Genomic DNA, 20,275 nt, shown 5'->3' with positions numbered 1-20,275 from the left:
TTGTGCCGGTTCTCAGGAGATGCAGCGTGCCTCCTTGGTAATTGGTCTTCACCCTCTTGTCCTCCACAGGCTAGACCCATCTAGTTGACGATCTGAAGACACGAGGCCAACATTGCTAGTTCCTCCCTGGTTGTCCCACCATCTGTGCTTGCAGTGTGAGGCGGAGCAGAGAGCGGTCTCGGAGCGGGAGTGTCGGCCGGCCGGACGGTCGCGGTGGTCTCGTTGCCCCACCCCCTCCCCCCCCCCGCCTCTGCTCTTCACCGCGCTCCTCCCTCCCCGGCCCCGGTGAAGATGAACTACCTTCGCCGCCGCCTCTCGGACAGCAGCTTCGTGGCCAACCTGCCCAACGGCTACATGATGGACCTGCAGCGGCCGGACACGTCCACCAGCTCGCCCGTATCGCCCGCCGCAGAGCGCCGCAACCCTCCCGGCACCACCATCCTCGCCTCCCTCTCCAACGCCATGAAGCAGACCACAGCCGCTGCCGCTGGCCTGGTGGAGCAGACGGCAACACCGGCAACACCGGCAACAACGGCAACAGGCACACCCGCCCCCCACAAACCAAAGATACTGCTCGTGGTCGATGACCCACACACCGACTGGTACGTGCCCCTCCCCCCCTCTCTCCCCATCCTCCCCCCCCTCTCCCTCCCCCTCTCTCCCCCTCTCTCCCCATCCTCCCCCCCCTCTCCCTCCCTCCTCCCCCCATCCTCCCCCCTCTCCCCCCATCCCTCCCCCTCTCTCCCCATCCTCCCCCCCTTTCCCTCCCTCCTCCCCCCATCCTCCCCCCCTCTCTCCCCATCCTCCCCCTCTCTCCCCATCCTCCCCCCCTCTCACCCCATCCCTCCCCCTCTCTCCCCATCCTCCCCCCTCTCTCTCCCTCCTCCCCCCATCCCTCCCCCTCTCCCCCCCTCTCTCCCCATCCTCCCTCCCCTCTCCCCCCATCCCTCCCCCTCTCTCCCCATCCTCCCCCCTCTCCCTCCTCCCCCATCCTCCCCCCCTCTCCCCATCCTCCCCCCCTCTCCTCCCATCCCTCCCCCTCTCTCCCCATCCTCCCCCCCTCTCCCTCCCTCCTCCCCCCATCCTCCCCCCCTCTCTCCCCATCCTCCCCCTCTCTCCCCATCCTCCCCCCCTCTCCCCCCATCCCTCTCCCTCTCTCCCCATCCTCCCCCTTCTCCCTCCCTCCTCCCCCCATCCCTCCCCCTCTCCCCCCTCTCTCCCCATCCTCCCCCCTCTCCCCCATCCCTCCCCCTCTCTCCCCATCCTCCCCCCCTCTCCCCCATCCCTCCCCCTCTCTCCCCATCCTCCCCCCTCTCCCCCATCCCTCCCCCTCTCTCCCCATCCTCCCCCCCTCTCTCTCCCTCCTCCCCCCATCCCTCCCCCTCTCCCCCCTCTCTCCCCATCCTCCCCCCCTCTCCCCCCATCCCTCCTCCTCTCTCCCCATCCTCCCCCCCTCTCCCTCCCTCCTCCCCCCATCCTCCCCCCTCTCTCCCCATCCTCCTCCCCCTCTCCCCCCATCCCTCCCCCTCTCTCCCCATCCTCCCCCCCTCTCTCCCCCCCTCTCTCCCCCCCTCCTCCCCCCCTCCTCCCCCCCTCCTCCCCCCCTCTCCCCCCATCCCTCCCCCTCTCTCCCCATCCTCCCCCTAAATGGCCATTTAGAACTGAGATGAGGAAAACCCTTTTCAGTCAGAGAGTTGTGAATCTGTGGAATTCTCTGCCTCAGAAGGCAGTGGAGGCCAATTCTCTGAATGCATTCAAGAGAGAGCTAGATAGAGCTCTTAAGGATAGCGGAGTCAGGGGGTATGGGGAGAAGGCAGGAACGGGGTACTGATTGAGAATGATCAGCCATGATCACATTGAATGGCGGTGCTGGCTCGAAGGGCCGAATGGCCTCCTCCTGCACCTATTGTCTATTGTCTATTGTTGTCGTTGCTGTTTTCAATGGTGGTTGCGCTCACAGTATTGACCATGAAACCCGCAGTGGGGGAAGTAAAGTGAGCTATCCTGTGGGGTTCCAAATGATCATTTTAGTAGTGAGTTTGGCAGAATAGCTCCGTGCTGGGTCCTGATCACAGTCTATACTCCAGGGCCTGGAGCAGCCGTGAGACACCACAGTCACACTGTGTTGCTGAGGCAGTGTATATTGGCAGTGCTGCTAGCCAGGGAGGCCTGCATCTTCACAGTGATTTCCCAGTGGGGAGATTGCGTTTAATGACTGCACGACCTGGCAGCCAGCCAGCCTCCGATGGCCCTTTTACCATCATGAACAAGTCATGAGAGGTTCTAGTCTACACTGGGAAGCACAAACAGGTGAGACACGCAGCGTTGGCACTAGGCTCGCCAACTGTCACGTATTAGCCGGGACATCCCGTATTTTGGGATAAATTGGATTGTCCCGTACGGGACCGCCATTGTCCCGTTTTAGGGCCGGGGGGCGCTGTAGGCCCAGAAGCTGTAGGCCCAGAAGCTGTAGGCCCGGACGCTGTAGGCCCAGACGCTGTAGGCCCAGACGCTGTAGGCCCAGACGCTGTAGGCCCAGACACTGTAGGCCCGGACACTGTAGGCCCAGACGCTGTAGGCCCGGACGCTGTAGGCCCAGACGCTGTAAGCCCAGACGCTGTAGGCCCGGACACTGTAGGCCCGGACACTGTAGGCCCGGACGCTGTAGGCCCGGACACTGTAGGCCCGGACACTGTAGGCCCAGGAAGTGTAGGTCCGGACACTGTAGGCCCAGGCAGTGCAGGTCCGGACACTGTAGGCCCGGGAAGTGCAGGTCCGGATGCTGTAGCCCGGAAGCTGTAGGCCCGGACGCTGTAGGCCCGGAAGCTGTAGGCCCGGAAGCTGTAGGCCCGGACGCTGTAGGCCCGGAAGCTGTAGGCCCGGAAGCTGTAGGCCCGGAAGCTGTAGGCCCGGAAGCTGTAGGCCCGGACGCTGTAGGCCCGGAAGCTGTAGGCCCGGACGCTGCAGGCCCGGACAGTGTAGGTCCGGAGGCTGCTGCAGGTCCGGACAGTGTAGGCCCGGGGGCCGCTGTAGGTCTGGACACTAGGCACGGACGCTGTAGGCCCGGGCAGTGTAGGCCCGGACAGTGTAGGTCCGGAGGCCTGGGTGCTGCCTAACAGAGGTTGCATAGCAACCCGCCTCTTGGCCCGGGCGGCCGCCATTGGTGGAGCGGGAGCATGGGTGAGGTGACGTGGGGCGTGGGACGGTGACGTCACCTTTTCCCTTATTTGGGAGTGAGATAGTTGGCACCCCTAGTTGATACAGTGATACAGTGTGGAAACAGGCCCTTCAGCCCAACTTGCCCACACCAGCCAACATGTCCCAGCTACACTAGTCCCACCTGCCCGCTTTTGGTCCATATCCCTCCAAACCTGTCCTATCCATGTACCTGTCCAACTGCTTCTTAAATGTTGGGATAGTCCCAGCCTCAACTACCTCCTCTGGCAGCTTGTTCCATACACCCACCACCCTCTGTGTGAAAAAGTTACCCCTCAGATTCCTATTAAATTTTTTCCCCTTCACCTTGAACCTATGTATTAGGGTTGGGGGTGGGGGGGGGGGGCGCTGTAGGCCCGGACACTGTAGGCCCGGACACTGTAGGCCCGGACGCTGTAGGCCCGGACACTGTAGGCCCGGACGCTGTAGGCCCGGACGCTGTAGGCCCGGACGCTGTAGGCCCGGACGCTGTAGGCACGGACACTGTAGGCCCGTACAGTGTAGGTCTGGAGGCCTGGGTACTGGCCCGGGCGGCTGCCATTGGTGGAGCGGGAGCACGTGGCCGCTGGCTGGGTGAGGTCACGTGGGGCGCGGGGCGGTGACGTCACCCTTTGTCCCGTATTTGGGAGTGAGATAGTTGGCAACCCCTGTTGTGAGTTCCTTGTGAACTGAGCAGCTGAAGGGCCCCTATCCCTGCAGCGATGTGTGTCTGCCAACAGGTGGCCTTGTCTCACTGTGAATGCGTGCGATGGATGGGAGCTGAGAGTGGCGTGCGCAGTCAGGAGAGTCTGCACTGCTGGCTGCCACCACTGGATGGGGAGCTCTGCACTCCTGCACAGCCAGCAGTGCACTGGCACCCAGCAGTGCAGCCAGCAGTGCACCCAGCAGTGCACTGGCACCCAGCAGTGCACTGGCACCCAGCAGTGCAGCCAACAGTGCACTGGCACCCAGCAATGCACTGGCACTCAGCAGTGCACTGGCACCCAGCAGTGCACTGGCACCCAGCAGTGCAGCCAACAGTGCACTGGCACCCAGCAGTGCACTGGCACTCAGCAGTGCACTGGCACCCAGCAGTGCAGCCTCTCCTGCCGACATCAGCTCGCAGCTCCCATCTGTAAGAACGTGACCGACATTCCATCAACAAGGATGTCACAGGTCCCAGATACAACAACAACATTGCTGCTTGCTGCAGCACCACAGTGCACAATGTAAACAAGACGATAAACACAAAAACAAGTGTGTGTGTATACATACACATATATATACACATAGATACATATACTGAAGAAGGGTCTCGACCCGAAACGTCACCCATTCCTTCTCTCCTGAGATGCTGCCTGACCCGCTGAGTTACTCCAGCACTTTGTGAATAAATACCTTCGATTTGTACCAGCACCTGCAGTTATTTCCTTATAGATACATTATACACACACTTACCTATATATATATATATATAAATGCCCACGTACACAAACATTTCTGTACACACGCACGCACATACACACACGTATACACGCACACAAATACGGACACACACTCACGCATTCGCACATGCACGTACACACACACACACACACACATACGTACACATACGCATGTACACACTCATGTACACACACGCACACACACACATATACACACGTATGCACACATGCACGCACACACACACACACGTACAAACACATGCACACACACGTGCACACATACACGTATGCACACACACGTTCATGTACACACGCACGTACATGTACACACGCGTACACACGCACACACGTACAAACACATGTACACACAAGCGCACACATATACACACGTATGCACACACACACGTATGCACACACACACACATGTACACACACACACACCCGTACAAACACACATGTACACACAAAAACAAACAATAATAGTGGAAAAGGACAAAACCAATGCCTGGTCCACACCGACCAAGATGCCCCATTTACCCTGTCCTGTCCATGTACCTGTCCAAGTGACTTGTAAATGTTATATATCGTCCCTGCCTCAACTATCTTCTCTGGCAGCTTATTCCATACACCCATCATCCCCCGAGTGAAAAAGTTCCCAATCAAGTTCCTATTAAATCTTTCTCTCCTTCACCTTAAACCTGTGTCCTCTGGTTCTTGATTCCCCCACCCTGGGTAAAGCAAAGCTTTTCACTGTACCTCGGTAGGTGTGCAGGTACTCAGTACACAGATTCAAGGAGAAAGGGAAAATATTTCATAGGAATCTGAGGGGTAACTTTTTCACACAGAGGGTGGTGGGTGTATGGAACGAGCTGCCAGAGGAGGTGGTTGAGGCTGGGACTATCCCCAACATCTGAGCCAAACGCAGGCAGGTGGGACTGGTGTAGCTGTGACGTGTTGGCTGGAGTGGGCAAGTTGGGCCGAAGGGCCTGTTTCCACACTGTATCACTCGATGACTCTATGTGACAATAATAAACTCTAAGCCTGTAATGTAGGAATGTGACCGTTGCTCTGAGAACAGCAGTCTGCCACAGCTAACAATGAAAGAGATAACCAGTGCCCATGTAGTAGTTGCGGGAAGGAACTGCAGGCGCTGGTCTACACCGGAGACAGGCACAAAGTGCTGGAGTAACTTAGCGGGACAGGCAGCATCTCTGGAGAGAAGGAATGGGTGACGTTTTGGGTCGAGACCCTTCTTCAGTCTGTGTCCACTGATCCTCTGAGTTACGCTGGGCTTTAGGTGGTGTTGATGGAGGATAAATGCTGCCAAAGATACAGCGGAGATCTGCTTTGCTCTTCTTTGCGAATACCTAGTGAGTTCCTCCAGCATTTTGCAGCGGGTAGAGCCGCTACCTCACGGCGCCAGAGACCCAGGTTCCAGCCTGACCTCAGGTGACAATGGGCAATAGACAATAGGTGCAGGAGGAGGCCATTCGGCCCTTCAAGCCAGCACTGCCATTCAATGTGATCATGGCTGATCATTCTCAATCAGTACCCCGTTCCTGCCTTCTCCCCATACCCCCTGACTCCGCTATCCTTAAGAGCTCTATCTAGCTCTCTCTTGAATGCATTCAGAGAATTGGCCTCCACTGCCTTCTGAGGCAGAGAATTCCACAGATTCACAACTCTCTGACTGAAAAAGTTTTTCCTCATCTCAGTTCTAAATGGCCTACCCCTTATTCTTAAACTGTGGGGCTGTCTGTCTGTGTATCATTTCTGTGCCTGAATTTGGCTTGGATCTTTTTATGTATAGTATTATCTGACTGAATTAGACCGCATGCAGAACAAAGCTTTTCACTGTACCTCGGTACACGTGACAATAATAAAGTGAAAACATCTTGAGCCTGCCTAATGTGAACTCTGAGGCACAATCTGCTGAAGTCTTCATCCTATGCCGTTGACATCCGTGAAATGACCAAGAGAAACATTTGTTCAAAATGAAGATTGGAGACGGAGATTCTTGAAGGTAGACACAAGGTGCTGGAGTAACCCAGCGGGACAGGCAGCATCTCTGGAGACAGGGAATGGGTGACGTTTCGGGTCGAGACCCTTCTTCAGACTGATGTCAGGGGAGGGAGCAGTTCCTTGATGTGAGGAAAGCCTTCTACATTCTCACATCTCCGAGTCACACTACCAACATTCTGCAGTGATGGAGTTCAGTTCAGATTACATATTTTACATCCAGAGACACAAAGTGCTGGAGTAACCCAGCGGGTCAGACAGCATCACTGGAGAGAAGGAATGGGTGATGTTTTGGGTTGAGATGTTGATCCTTGATTAGTGGGGGTGTCAGGGGTTTTGGGGAGAAGGCAGGAGATGGGGTTGAGAGTGAGAGATAGACCAGCCATGATTGAATGGCGGAATAGACTTGATGGGCCGAATGGCCTCATTCTGCTCCTGCAACTTCTGAACACAGGTACAAACAATGTAAGACTATTCCTCGTTCAACCCACAGTGCAGAGATGTGGTGATGTCAACATTGTTTGAGGTTGCTTTGTGAAAGGCTAATCTGGTTGCCTCACAGATGCCGTTGGACATTGGCTGCAGAGAGCCCTTGTGCACGATGACCATTTTAAGTAGGTCTCTGTGCTGCTTGCGACTGCCATTGTGGTAAACAAGATCACAGGCACCATGCCCCGCATTCCAATTAGCTTCCCCTTCATTCCTGGCCAGCTGCCTCCAATGCTGCCAACGTCCCGCAAAGAATCTTAATCCTCGCTCAGTCCGACCCTGTGAGACCTGGAACAGACAGCCAGGCCTGTGTGTGAGGGCAGGCATGGCGTGCTGGAGCAACTCAGCGGGTCAGGCAGTGTCTCTGGAGAACGTGGATAGGTGGTGTTTTGGGTCGGGACCCTTCTGACTGATTGTAGGGAGTTGGGGAGGGAGGAACGAGAAGCAGAGTAAGACCAGGACACATCAGTGCTGGCAACAGATGACGATGGGCAGGCAAGCAGGGAGGAACACGCTGCCAGGGGTGGTGGTGGAGGCAGCAGATACCATAGTGGTGTTTACATGTTTGTTTGGATTGGCATACGGATGTGCAGGGAATGGAGGGATATGGATCTCATTCCAGCAAATCAGAGTCTGATGAAGGGTCCCGACCCGATACGTCACCTATCCATGTTCTCCAGAGATGCTGCCTGACCCGCTGAGTTACTCCAGCACTCTGTGAAACGTCATCTATCCATGTTCTCCACAGATGCTGCCTGACCCGCTGAGTTACTCCAGCACTCTGTGTATATATTTAGATCAGAGTTCTGTGCTGCACGGTGGCGCAGCGGTAGGGTTGCTGCCTCACAGCGCCAGCGATCCTGGTTCGATCCTGACTACGGGCGCTGTCTGTACCGAGTTTGTACGGTCTCCCCGTGACCTGCGTGGGTTTCTCTGAGATCTCTGGTTTCCTCCCAACCTCCAAAGAAGTGCAGGTTTGTAGGTTAATTGGATTGGTAAAAGTGTGTGTGGGATAGTGTTGGTGCGCGGGGATTGCTGGTCGGCACGGACGCAGTGGGCCGAAGGGCCTGTTTCCGCGCTGTATCTCCAAACTAAACTAAACTGAGATGCTGCCTGAGCCGCTGAGTTACTCCAGCATTTTGTGTCTATATTCAGATAAGAACTGGTCCTGGCATCATGTTCAGCATGGACATTGTGGGCTGACACGTTCCTGTGCTGTGCTGCTCTGTGTAATTCTGGCCTTCACCGATGTTGATGTGAGCTGGGGTACATCAGGTAACTTGCCCAGCCCATGAGTGACATTCCTCTCATTTGCCTCCCCAGGTCCAAATACTTCCGTGGAAAGAAGGTGTTGGAGGATTATGAGATACGTTTGGAGCAGGTCAGTGCACTTTCACTTCCCCGTCACCCCTGACACCTGAACTACTCAACACTAGGCTCGCCAACTGTCCCGTATTAGCCAGGACATCCCGTATTTTGGGCTAAATTAGTTTGTCCCGTACGGGACCGCCCTTATCCCGTATTAGTAGGGTTGCCAACATCCTCACTCCCAAATACGGGACAAGGTGATGTCACCGCCCCGCGCCCCACGTGACCTCACCCAGCCAGCGGCCACGTGCTCCCGCTCCACCAATGGCGGCCGCCCGGGCGGGGAACACGTGGCCGCTGGCTGGGTGAGGTCACGTGGGGCACGGGGCGGTGACGTCACCATTTGTCCCGTATTTGGGAGTGAGGAAGTTGGCAACCCTAACCAAGAACCTATCAATCTCCGCTTTATATTTTCCCATTGACATGGCCTCCACTGCCGTCTGTGACAGTGAATTCCACATGTCTCACCACCCTCTGGCTAAAGAGACTCCTCCCATCTCTGTCCCAAAGGTGTATCCTATTGTTCTGAGGCTGTGTCCTCTGGTCCCAGACTCCTAAACATCTCCAGTTTCCTCAGCATCACTTCCAGCATCACCATGAACTTTCCACGCTCCATGGACGCACAGCGATAGAGTTGCTGCCTCACGGCACCAGGGACCATCCTGACCACGGGTGCTGTCTGCCTGTGTGTGGAGTTTGTACGTTCTCCCTGTGGACCGCGAGCGTTTCCTCCAGGTGCTTCGGTTTCCTCCCACACATCCCAAAGACGTAACTGTGCGGGTTTGTAGGTTAACTAGACCAAGGAGACCCATTGGGCCCAAACCTCTCCTGCATTGGTGCAGCACACTTTCCTCCCTCTCCCCCACCTCACCCCCACCATCCCCCATCCCCCATCCCCCCCTCCCCCCTCTCACCCTTCCCCCTCCCCCTCCGCACCCTCCCCCTCTTCTCCCCTCCCCCCTCCACCCCTTCCCTCCCCCCATCCCCCTCCCCCCTTCCCCCCATCCCCCTCCCCCCCTCACCCCCACCCCCCTCCCCCCTTCCCCCGCTCACCCCCAGCGATCCCCGCACATTAACACTACCCTATACACACTGGGGACAATTTTTACACGTTCACCAAGCCAATTAACCTACAAACCTTTGGAGTGTGGGAGGGAACCAAACCTGCACGTCTTTGGAGTGTGGGAGGGAACCGAAGATCTCGGAGAAAACCCACGCAGGTCACGGGGAGAACGTACAAACTCCGCACAGACAGCGCCCGTAGTCGGGATGGAACCCGGGTCTCCGGCGCTGCATTCGCTGTAAGGTGGCAACTCTACCGCTGCGCCACCGTGCCTGGTGTGGTGAACTGTCGGAATCTTTATCCTGGTTGCGATTCTGAGATAGGGCAGAATAATTCAACACTGCAGTCCCTGAGTGTTCCCAGCTCAATGGGTTCCTTGTCACTGAGCGTAAACAGTGTTAGATATTCAAGATGTCCACTTTAAGTCAATATTTTTGTGCAGTTGCTCCCCGCGGCTCTGTGACATGGGGGTGTGGGTGTGTCGAATGGGTCTCGGCACAAAGCTAATGTTATTAGTGGTGAGCGGGGTGGTGAGCCAGGCAAGGTACCTCTGACAAAGCCCGCGCTGTTCAAGCTAAGCTGTGTGTCTATCTTGTCAAAAACAAATTATCACTCAGCAGCGAACCTTTCACAAGGGCCAAGCTGCTGGCTCCTGGGTCTATCACGTTACAATCCAGCCCCTTCCCCAGGCAGAAGCATTGTACCTACGCTCGCCAACTGTCCCGTATTAGCCGGGACATCCCGTACTTTGGGCTAAATTAGTTTTGTCCGCCCTTGCCCCGTGTTAGTAGGGTTGCCAACTTCCTCACTCCCAAATACGGGACAAGGTGACGTCACCGCCCCGCGCCCCACGTGACCTCACCCAGCCAGCGGCCACGTGCTCCCGCTCCACCAATGGCGGCCGCCCGGGCCGGGAGCACGTGGCCGCTGGCTGGGTGAGGTCACGTGGGGCGCGGGCCGGTGACGTCACCCTTTGTCCCGTATTTGGGAGTGAGGAAGTTGGCAACCTTAATTGTACCAGCTGCCGGTGAACTTTCCGTTTAGTTTATCATCATGTGTACCGTAAATACACATGGTACAGCGTGGAAACGGGCCCTTCGGCCCGCTGAGTCCACGCCGATCACCCATTCACACTAGTTCTATGTTATCCCCACTCTCTCATCCACTCCCTACACACCAGGGGGCAATTTACAGACGGCCAATTAACCTGCAAATTAACCAAGAAGGGTCTCGACCCGAAACTTCACCCGTTCCTTCCACCCAGAGACGCTGCCTGTCCCGCTGAGTTACTCCAGCATTTTGTGTCTACCTTCGGTTTAAACCAGCATCTGCAGTTCCTTCCCACACACATTACAATCGAGCCATAGATACATGATAAAGGGAATGGCGATACATGAGGGCGGTCACGGTGGTGCAGCGGTAGAGTTGCCGCCTTACAGCGAATGCAGCGCCGGAGACCCGGGTTCCATCCCGACTACGGGCGCCGTCCATACGGAGTTTGTACGTTCTCTCCGTGACCTGCGTGGGTTTTCTCCGAGATCTTTGGTTTCCTCCCACGCTCCAAAGACGTGCAGGTTTGTAGGTTAATTGGCTTGGTAAAGGTAAAAAAATATTGTCCCTAGTGTGTGTAGGATAGTGTTAGTGTGCGGGGATCGCTGGTCGGCGTGGACTCGGTGGGCCGCAAGGGCCTGTTTCCGCTCTGTATCTCTAAACTACACTAAACTAAAGTAAACTAATGAGGTGGTTGTTGGGAAGATGCTGTTCCTGAACTAGAGGTCACGGTTCGTAGGCCCCTCTACCTTCTTCCTGGCGGCTGGAGTGGTCAGGGTGGTGAGGGGCTCTGGTGATGCTGACTGCCTTTTGGAGGCTGCGATTTGTTCAGAGGGTAGGCCTTCAGTGAGGGGATGTTTTCCTTCCACAGATTAATTACAAAGAAAATTAACCCCTTGCATGCTGGCCAATTGCACGGTTCTAGACTTGACACAAAGCGTTACCAGTAACTGAGTTTGCAAACAGTATCGTTTATTCGCACTGCGTAGTTGTATTTTATACAATATACCGATTGCTAAAATTACACAATTTGTTTGTGAGTGTTTTTAACTATTTGTTCATTGGACATCGAACAGTCCAGCCCAGGAACAGGCCCTTCGGCCCACAATGTCCGTGCTGTACGTTATGTTAAGATAACTAATCCCCTCTGCCCGCACGTGATCCATATCCCTCCGTTCCCTGCGTATCCATGTGTATGTGTAAAAGCCTCTCAAACGTCACTATCGTACCTGCTTCCACCCCCCCTGGCAGCTCGTTCCAGGCCCCCACCACTGTCTAAAACAAACTTGCCCCACATTCAGGGGCAGTTTCTTCCCAGCTGTTATCAGGCAACTGAATCATCCTGCCACAATTAGAGAGCGGTCCTGAACTACTATCTACCTCTTTGGAGACCCTCGGACTATATTTAACCGGACGTTACTGGCTTTTACCCTGAATGCACTGAACGTTATTCCCTTAGCCTGTATCTGTACACTGTGGACGGCTCCATTGTAATCATTTACAGTCTTTCCGCTGACTGGTTAGAACGCAACAAAAAAGCTTTTCGCTGTACCTCGGTACACGTTTAGGTTTTTTTAATAGTTTCGTTTAGTTTAGATACACAGCGTGGAAACAGGCCCTTACGGCCCACCGGGTCCGCGCCGACCAGCGATCCCCGCACACTAACACCATCCATCACACACTAGGGGCAATTTGTACATTCACCCAGCCAATTAACCTACAAACCTGCACGTCTTTGGAGTGACATGAACTAAGCTGAACTATCTCCTTTAAACTCTGCCCCTCTCACCTGAAAGCTGCTCGCATTAGTCAGGAACGACTGAAGGGCAAGCTTGATTGAGGGTTTCCTGACATTGTGTCTCTTTCTGCTTTGCAATTGCAAAGCCTTTCCCAAGCTCAGCTGCTACGGTTTCTTGAAAATCACAGGGCATTCTTTCTGGAGAGCCTTTTGATGAAATGGGCTTGGTGCGTTGAGGAATGTCGAGTGCATTGAGCCGTTTTCTCAGGGTGTTTGTTGCGATTGGGTTTGGACTGTGCTGTTCTTTCTGCTTTTGTTATCGGGGCCACTTCAGGTCTGGTCGCTCAAACATGCAGCAGAAGTGGATAGGGGAATGGGGAGGGGTGGAAATGTTCTACTGCCAAAGAGGATTTAGGAGGCAGGGTCTTGGCAGTCCATCTCCATGAGTCCCAAAGCCCACACCTTGAATTCTTTTGGAATTTAGTCTGAATATACAGTCAGAACCTTCTCTGCAGGATGGACACAAAATGCCGGAGTAACTCAGCGGGACAGGCAGCATCTCTGGGGAGAAGGAATGGGTGACGTTTCAGGTCGAGACCCTTCTTCAGATGTTGACCTGAAACGTCGCCCATTCCTTCTCTCCAGAGATGCTGCCTGTCCCGCTGAGTTACTCCAGCACTTTGTGTCTATCTTCAGTGTAAACCAGCATCTGCAGTTCCTGCCTACACCTTCTACCCAGGATGGAAATGCCAAAGACTAGAGGGCGCGGCGTTAAGGTGAGAGGGCACAGTTTAAAGGGGATGTGTGGGGCAAGTTTTCTTACACAGAGGGTAGTAGATGCCTGGAACGTGCTGTTGGGACTGACAGCACCTCTGGAGATGTTTCGGGTCGAGACTCTTCTTCATCTATACACTGCGGACGGCTCGATGGTAATCGGTCTTTCCACCATCTGGTTAGCTGGCAAAAACCAGCTTCTCACTGTACCTCGCTCGGTACACATAAACTAAACTGAATAGCATTATCACAGTTTTTAACCATTTTCATCCTTTGAAAATGGGATGGGGAGAGTACTGGAGAACAGACATACACCTGGCATTGGTAGACACACAATGCTGGAGTCACTCAGCGGGCCAGGCAGCATCTCTGGAGAGAAGGAACCAGTGATGTTTCGGGTCGAGACCCTTCTTCTTGAGTCTCTCCTTCCTTCTCTCCAGAGATGCTGCCTGTCCCGCTGAGTTACTCCAGCATTTTGTGTCTCCCTTCGGTTTAAACCAGCATCTGCATGTCCTTCCTGCTCCAAGAACTGCCCTGGTTCATTGTTCCTCATTAAATGAGCAGGACAGATGGGTCCTTCAATGATGTGAACCTGAAGCGGTCTAATTGGAAATGTACGACATGTGTTTGTCTTAATGAGACAGTGCTGCCCACATCCTGTTTACTCTGTGTCTGAAGGTTGGGCCCCTGTTTTATGAGCTGCCTTTAGTGGGGAGGGTGTGTGGGATTGAACCGTTGTGCGTGACTTCTCCCAGCCCAGTTGCCACGCACTGCAGAGAGAGGGGGGGTAATTATACCACGGAATCCAGACTGCCAAACCCCAACGATCATTCACTGCAGTCATGTGGTGTGTGCCCGGTCTGGTCACAACCCCTCCATCACCCGCAATCTTGGATGTTTTATGTGGTGAGGCAGAGCTGGCTCAAAGACATCTGTTCAATGCAACTAATTAAATGTCCCTGTTAAACCACCCATACCTTACGACCAGGACGACTGCGATTAGTCTGAAGAAGGGTCTCGACCCGAAACGTCACCCATTCCTTCTCTCCTGAGATGCTGCCTGACCTGCTGAGTTACTCCTGCATTTTGTGAGCCAAAACATAATGCCCACCTGCCCAATATGCTGTTGGTCCTCCGTGTGCAGCCCCATACGCAGCAGGGTGCGATGCACTGTGTATTGTGACAGGGTTCATTTAAAGATGTCGTTTGAAATTTGTGCCTTCATCCAAGATAGCCACCATGGTTTCTTCACGTTGCTAATGTAACCAATTCCTTTGGAGGGATTAAAAACTATTGGGCAGGTGCATATGTTAGACGGGATTGTAACCACATAATCAAACTTTGGCATGCATTAAGGAATCTTAAATGGTTTGAGATTGTTTGCAGCTCGGGGGCATTCAGAATTTAGTAGGAATGATGTGTGGGCAGAACGTCACACAGTGAATGTAGCATGGAAACAGGCCCTTTGGCCCACCACATCCATGCTGGCCAAGATGCCCCCATGGATCAGGGCTGTTTCACATTAAAATGACACACTGTAGAGCTGCTGCCTCACAGTGCCAGAGACCCAGGTTCGATCCCGACTACGGGCGCTGTCTGTATGGAGTTTGTACGTTCTCCCCGTGACCACCTGGGTTTTCTCCTGGTGCTCTGGTTTCCCCCCACACTCCAAAGACGTGCAGGTTTGTAGGTTAATTAGCTTCTGCGAATTGTCCCTAGTGTGTGTAGGATCGTGTCAGTGTGCAGGGTGATCGCTGATCGGCGTGGACTCGTTGGGCTGAAGGGCCTGTTTCCATGCTGTATCGCTAAAGTCTAAACTCAGCGGGTCAGGCAGCGTCTCTGGGGAACATGGATAGGAGAAATTCCGGGTCACATCACTTCTCCATGTTCTCCACAGATGCTGCCTGACCCGCTGAGTTACTCCAGCACTCTGTGAAACGTCACCTATCCATGTTCTCCACAGATGCTGCCTGACCCGCTGAGTTACTCCAGCACTCTGTCCTTTTTTGTGCCGCAGCGTCTGCAGTTTGGAGAGTGGGAGAGTGGAGTTGAGGCCGTGGATGACTTTATTGAGAGGCGGAGAGGATCAGAGTGGCTGGTTGTTCTGATGCTGCTGCTGCTGCTGTTTGACTTGTCCTTGAGTTCTTGGCTATATTACAAGACGTGCTTAATGCCAGGACATTGAGCAGTCACTGTGGAAGACTGGTTACTCCCACATCAAAAGCTTCAGCGGACAGTAGCGAGCCTCCAACATATGGAAGCAGTTGTTTCAGTAATCTGGTTTTTATCCATTGTTTTTGAAGTCTGTCCATCTATTATCTTGGTCTGCCATGTTGCCAGTTACAGTGCAGTTGTCTTAAAGTTCAGATTCTCCATCCTGGCAGAATAATGAATAGGATGTATGTCGGAGTGTGGTACATTGGGTTTAGCTTAGTTTACTTTAGAGATACAGTGCGGAAACAGGCCCTTCGGCCCACCGAGTCCGCACTAACCAGCGATCCCCGCACACTAACACTATCCTACACACACTAGGGACAGTTCTACATTTATAGCAAGCCAATTAACCTACAAACCTGCACGTCTTTGGAGTGTGTGGGAGGAAACCGGAGCACCCGGAGAAAACCCACGCAGGTCACTGGGGGAACGTACAAACTCCGTACAGACAGTACCCGTAGTCGGGATGGAAAGCGGGTATCTGGCGCTGTGAGGCAGCAACTCTACCGCTGCACCACCGTGTCTGTACACGGATTACACTGCATATCCGCGCATAACACCGGCTTCCCAGGAAGCAACAATCATCTCAGACTCGAAGGTAGACACAAAATGCTGGAGTAACTCAGCGGGTCAGGCAATGCTGGAGACCTGCATTCCATCCTGACCTCAGGTGCTGTCTGTCTGTCCGTGTGTGTGTGTGTGTGTGGAGTTTGCACATTCTCCCCGTGACCACGTGGGTTTCCTCCGGGTGCTCCGGTTTCCTCCCACATCCCAATGCAGACTAGGCAGGCTGAAGGGCCTGTTTCCACGCTGTGTGACTATGACTCTAGATGCTTTCTCCCATTTTAACAATGTGCTCTGTACGTATGCACAGCTTCATAAGTGATCGGAGCAGAATCAGGCCATTCGGCCCATCGAGTCTCCTCCACCATCCGATCATGGCTGGTCCATCTCCCCCTCCTAACCCCATGCTCCTGCCATCTCCCCATAACCCCCGACACCCGGACTGATAACTGATTTGATACCTTCTGTGTGGAAGGAAGGAGAAAGACTCGGTATTCCAGGGAAAGTGAGGTGAAATGGAAAGGTTTTCCACCGGCTGCTGCTGTTGTGGAAGCCCCTTGCTTTCAAGGCTCGCAGCTACGAGTGTGTAAATTTGGTTCAGTTTAGTCTAGAGAAACAGCGCGGAAACAGGCCCTTCGGCCCACCGAGTCCGTGCCGACCAGCGACCCCCACACACTAACACTACCCTACACACACCAGGGACAATGTTTACATTTACACCAAGCCAATTAACCTACAAACCTGCACGTCTTTGGAGTGTGGGAGGAAACCGAAGATCTCGGAGTAAACCCACGCAGGTCACGGGGAGAACGTACAAACTCCGTACAGACAGCGCCCGTAGTCGGGATGGAACCTGAGTCTCCAGCCCTGCATTCGCTGTAAGGCAGCAACTCTACCGCTGTGGATAGGACCCTAATGATGTGTAAGTGTGCACTAAATCTCCTCGTCGTTTCTCCCACAGGCAGAGTTCTCCGAGTTGAACCTGGCGTCCTATGTGAATGGGGGATGTATGATCGACATGCAGCTTATGCGCGGTGGCACCAAGGTGGTCAGGTAGGTGTGGAGATGCCCACCGGCCCCTGTAGCTGGCGTGGGTGCCGGGGCTGGGGCTGGGGGTGAGGCTGGCTGATTCATTGTCATGTCTACTCGGGGTGCTGCGATTCTTTGTTTGCCTACTGGATGTTTTCAAGAGAGAGTTGGATATAGCTCTTAGGGCTAAAGGAATCAAGGGATGTGGGGAGAAGGCAGGAACGGGGTACTGATTCTGGATGATCAGCCATGATCATATTGAATGGCGGTGCTGGCTCGAAGGGCCGAATGGTCTACTCCGAATGGCACCTATTTTCTGTTTCAATGTTTCTATATTCTATGTTTCTATGTTCTGTGTTTCCAATGTCCCATGTCTCTCTGTCTCTATGTGTCTCTCTGTCTCTATGTGTCCCTGTGTCTCTGTGTCTCTGTGTCCCTGTGTCCCTGTGTCTCTCTGTCTCTGTGTCTCTGTGTCTCTGTGTCTCTGTGTCTCTGTCTCTCTGTCTCTCTGTCTCTCTGTCTCTCTGTCTCTCTGTCTCTCTGTCTCTCTGTCTCTCTGTCCCTCTGTGTCTCTGTGTCTCTGTTTCTCTCTGTCTCTCTGTGTCTCCCTGTGTCTCCCTGTGTCTCCCTGTGTCTCCCTGTGTCTTCCTGTGTCTCCCTGTGTCTCCCTGTGTCTCTGTGTCTCTGTGTCTCTATGTCTCCCTGTGTCTCCCTGTGTCTCCCTGTGTCTCCCTGTGTCTCCCTGTGTCTCCCTGTGTCTCTGTGTGTCTCCCTGTGTCTCCCTGTGTCTCCCTGTGTGTCTCCCTGTGTCTCCCTGTGTCTCCCTGTGTGTCTCTGTGTCTCCCTGTGTGTCTCCCTGTGTCTCTGTGCGTCTCCCTGTGTCTCCCTGTGTCTCTCTGTGTCTCCCTGTGTCTCTCTGTGTCTCCCTGTGTCTCCCTGTGTCTCCCTGTGTCTCTGTGTGTCTCCCTGTGTCTCCCTGTGTGTCTCCCTGTGTCTCCCTGTGTCTCCCTGTGTCTCCCTGTGTCTCCCTGTGTCTCCCTGTGTCTCCCTGTGTGTCTCTGTGTCTCCCTGTGTCTCTGTGTGTCTCTGTGTCTCCCTGTGTCTCTGTGTGTCTCTGTGTCTCCCTGTGTCTCCCTGTGTGTCTCCCTGTGTGTCTCTGTGTCTCCCTGTGTCTCTGTGTGTCTCTGTGTCTCCCTGTGTCTCTGTGTGTCTCTGTGTCTCTGTGTCTCTCTGTTTATGTGTCTCTGTGTCTCTGTGTCTCTGTGTCTCTGTGTCTCTCTGTTTATGTGTCCCCGTGTCCCCGTGTCTCTGTGTCTCTGTGTCTCCAGTACCCATATGCAGAGTTGCCAGGTAAAGGGGGGCAGACAAAGCTACGAAAGTATTCAATATAATCTTTCTTCCTTCCCCGCCTCCCAGCCCCCAAGCTCCTCTTAGTTCCCGCGGCCCCTCCCCTCCCCTCCCCCACGCCGGCCCCTCTTAGTTCCCGTGGCCCCTCCTCTCCCCCACGCCGGCCCCTCTTTGTTCTCAGCGGCCCCTCCTCCACCGCCAAAACAGGCCCTTCGGCCCACTGGGTCCGCACTGCCCAGCGATCCCCGCACACCACCCCACACACACTGGGGACAATTTACAATCTTCACCAAAGCCAATTAACCTGCAAACCTGTATTTCCTTTGAGTTAATTTAGAGAGTTACAGTGCTCTGGGACAGAGTTCATGTAGAGAGTTACAGTGCACTGGGAGAGCGTAAATGTAGAGAGTTACAGTGCTCTGGGAGAGCGGGGATCTTATCAAAACGTATAAGATTATTAAGGGGTTGAACACGTTAGAGGCAGGAAACATGTTCCCAATGTTGGGGGAGTCCAGAACCAGGGGCCACAGTTTAAGAATAAGGGGTAGGCCATTTAGAACTGAGATGAGGAAAAACTTTTTCAGTCAGAGAGTTGTGAATCTGTGGAATTCTCTGCCTCAGAAGGCAGTGGAGGCCATTTCTTTGAATGCATTCAAGAGAGAGCTAGATAGAGCTCTTAAGAATAGCGGAGTCAGGGGGTATGGGGAGAAGGCAGGAACGGGGTACTGATTGAGAATGATCAGCCATGATCACATTGAATGGTGGTGCTGGCTCGAAGGGCCGAATGGCCTCCTCCTGCACCTATTGTCTATTGTCTATCGTTAGTGTGGAGAGTTACAGTGCACTGGGCGGGCGTTAGTGTAGAGAGTTGCAGTGCACTGGGCGGGCGTTAGTGTAGAGAGTTGCAGTGCACTGGGCGGGCGTTAGTGTAGAGAGTTGCAGTGCTCTGGGCGGGCGTTAGTGTAGAGAGTTACAGTGCTCTGGGAGAGGATGGAGTGCAGAGAGTTATTTTTGCCCAGAGCATATCTCCGTGTTTATCAAACGCGTGTCAGGTTTGTCGTTCTAGTGAAGCTCCCATCTCTTGCCCAATGTCCCGTGTCCAATATTTACAGAGTGATGTCGCTGTGAGTGATGAGTTTTTCCTTCTGATTATTTTCCATTTGTACAAATTGTAATCTCTTCCAAATTGTAATCTGTCTCATTTTACTCTTTGAGTTTATTTTTTGTTCTTGCTTGGAATGTTGGCTTTGTGGGCGAGGCTGCTGTTTACGTCCGACTGTTCAACTTGGTAAATGGGTGTTTATGACATTCTATCTGGTAGTTAACATTTCCAATACTTGTTTCCTTCATAAAGTCCCTTTCATTTCTTTGAACATAGTTTCCAAGTTGGCAGAGGTGAGATTTGAACCCTTGACTCTAGTTCTGGAGGAAGGACTCCTGTGGATTGGCCAGGTCAATTGTCCACCGTGTTATCTTACTCCACCACCAATTTAGTTTAGTTTAGTTTAGTTTAGAGATACAGCGCGGAAACAGGCCCTTCGGCCCACCGGATCCACGCCGACCAGCGATCCCCGCACACTAACACTATCCCACACACCCCAGGGACAGTTTACATTCATGCCAAGCCAATTAATCTACAAACCTGTACGTCTTTGGAGTGTGGGGGGAAGCTGAAGATCTCGGGGAAAACCCACGCGGGTCACGGGGAGAACGTACAAACTCCGTACAGACAGCACCCACTGAGTTACTCCAGCACTCTGTGAGAGACAGAGAGACAGAGAGACAGAGAGACAGAGACACAGAGAGACAGAGAGACAGAGAGACAGAGACACAGAGACACAGAGACAGAGACACAGAGAGACAGAGAGACAGAGAGACAGAGACACAGAGACACAGAGACACAGAGACACAGAGACACAGAGACACAGAGACACAGAGACACAGAGAGACATAGAGACATAGAGACAGTGTATAGTTAAT

At 53.8% G+C, this 20,275-nt stretch overlaps 1 protein-coding gene across 4 annotated transcripts in view; it reads left to right on the top strand.

Annotated features, from left to right (window-relative positions):
• The window catches only part of syn3 (synapsin III), a 149,016-nt gene that overhangs the window by 23,984 nt on the left and 104,757 nt on the right, over window positions 1-20,275 (top strand). For all 4 annotated transcript variants that reach the window (XM_078416752.1, XM_078416753.1, XM_078416750.1 and 1 more), the window contains exons 2-4: window positions 70-602; window positions 8,472-8,529; window positions 16,881-16,972. In XM_078416752.1, coding sequence (XP_078272878.1) covers window positions 292-602; window positions 8,472-8,529; window positions 16,881-16,972 — 461 coding nt within the window. In that variant the 5' untranslated portion in view covers window positions 70-291. The remainder of the gene's footprint in view (window positions 1-69; window positions 603-8,471; window positions 8,530-16,880; window positions 16,973-20,275) is intronic.

This window comes from Rhinoraja longicauda, chromosome 20 (genome assembly GCF_053455715.1).
Source record: "Rhinoraja longicauda isolate Sanriku21f chromosome 20, sRhiLon1.1, whole genome shotgun sequence".
In the NCBI taxonomy this organism is placed as follows: Eukaryota; Metazoa; Chordata; class Chondrichthyes; order Rajiformes; family Arhynchobatidae; genus Rhinoraja; species Rhinoraja longicauda.
Note: the sequence above shows the minus strand (reverse complement) of the source record. Positions and strands in the feature narration are given on the sequence as shown.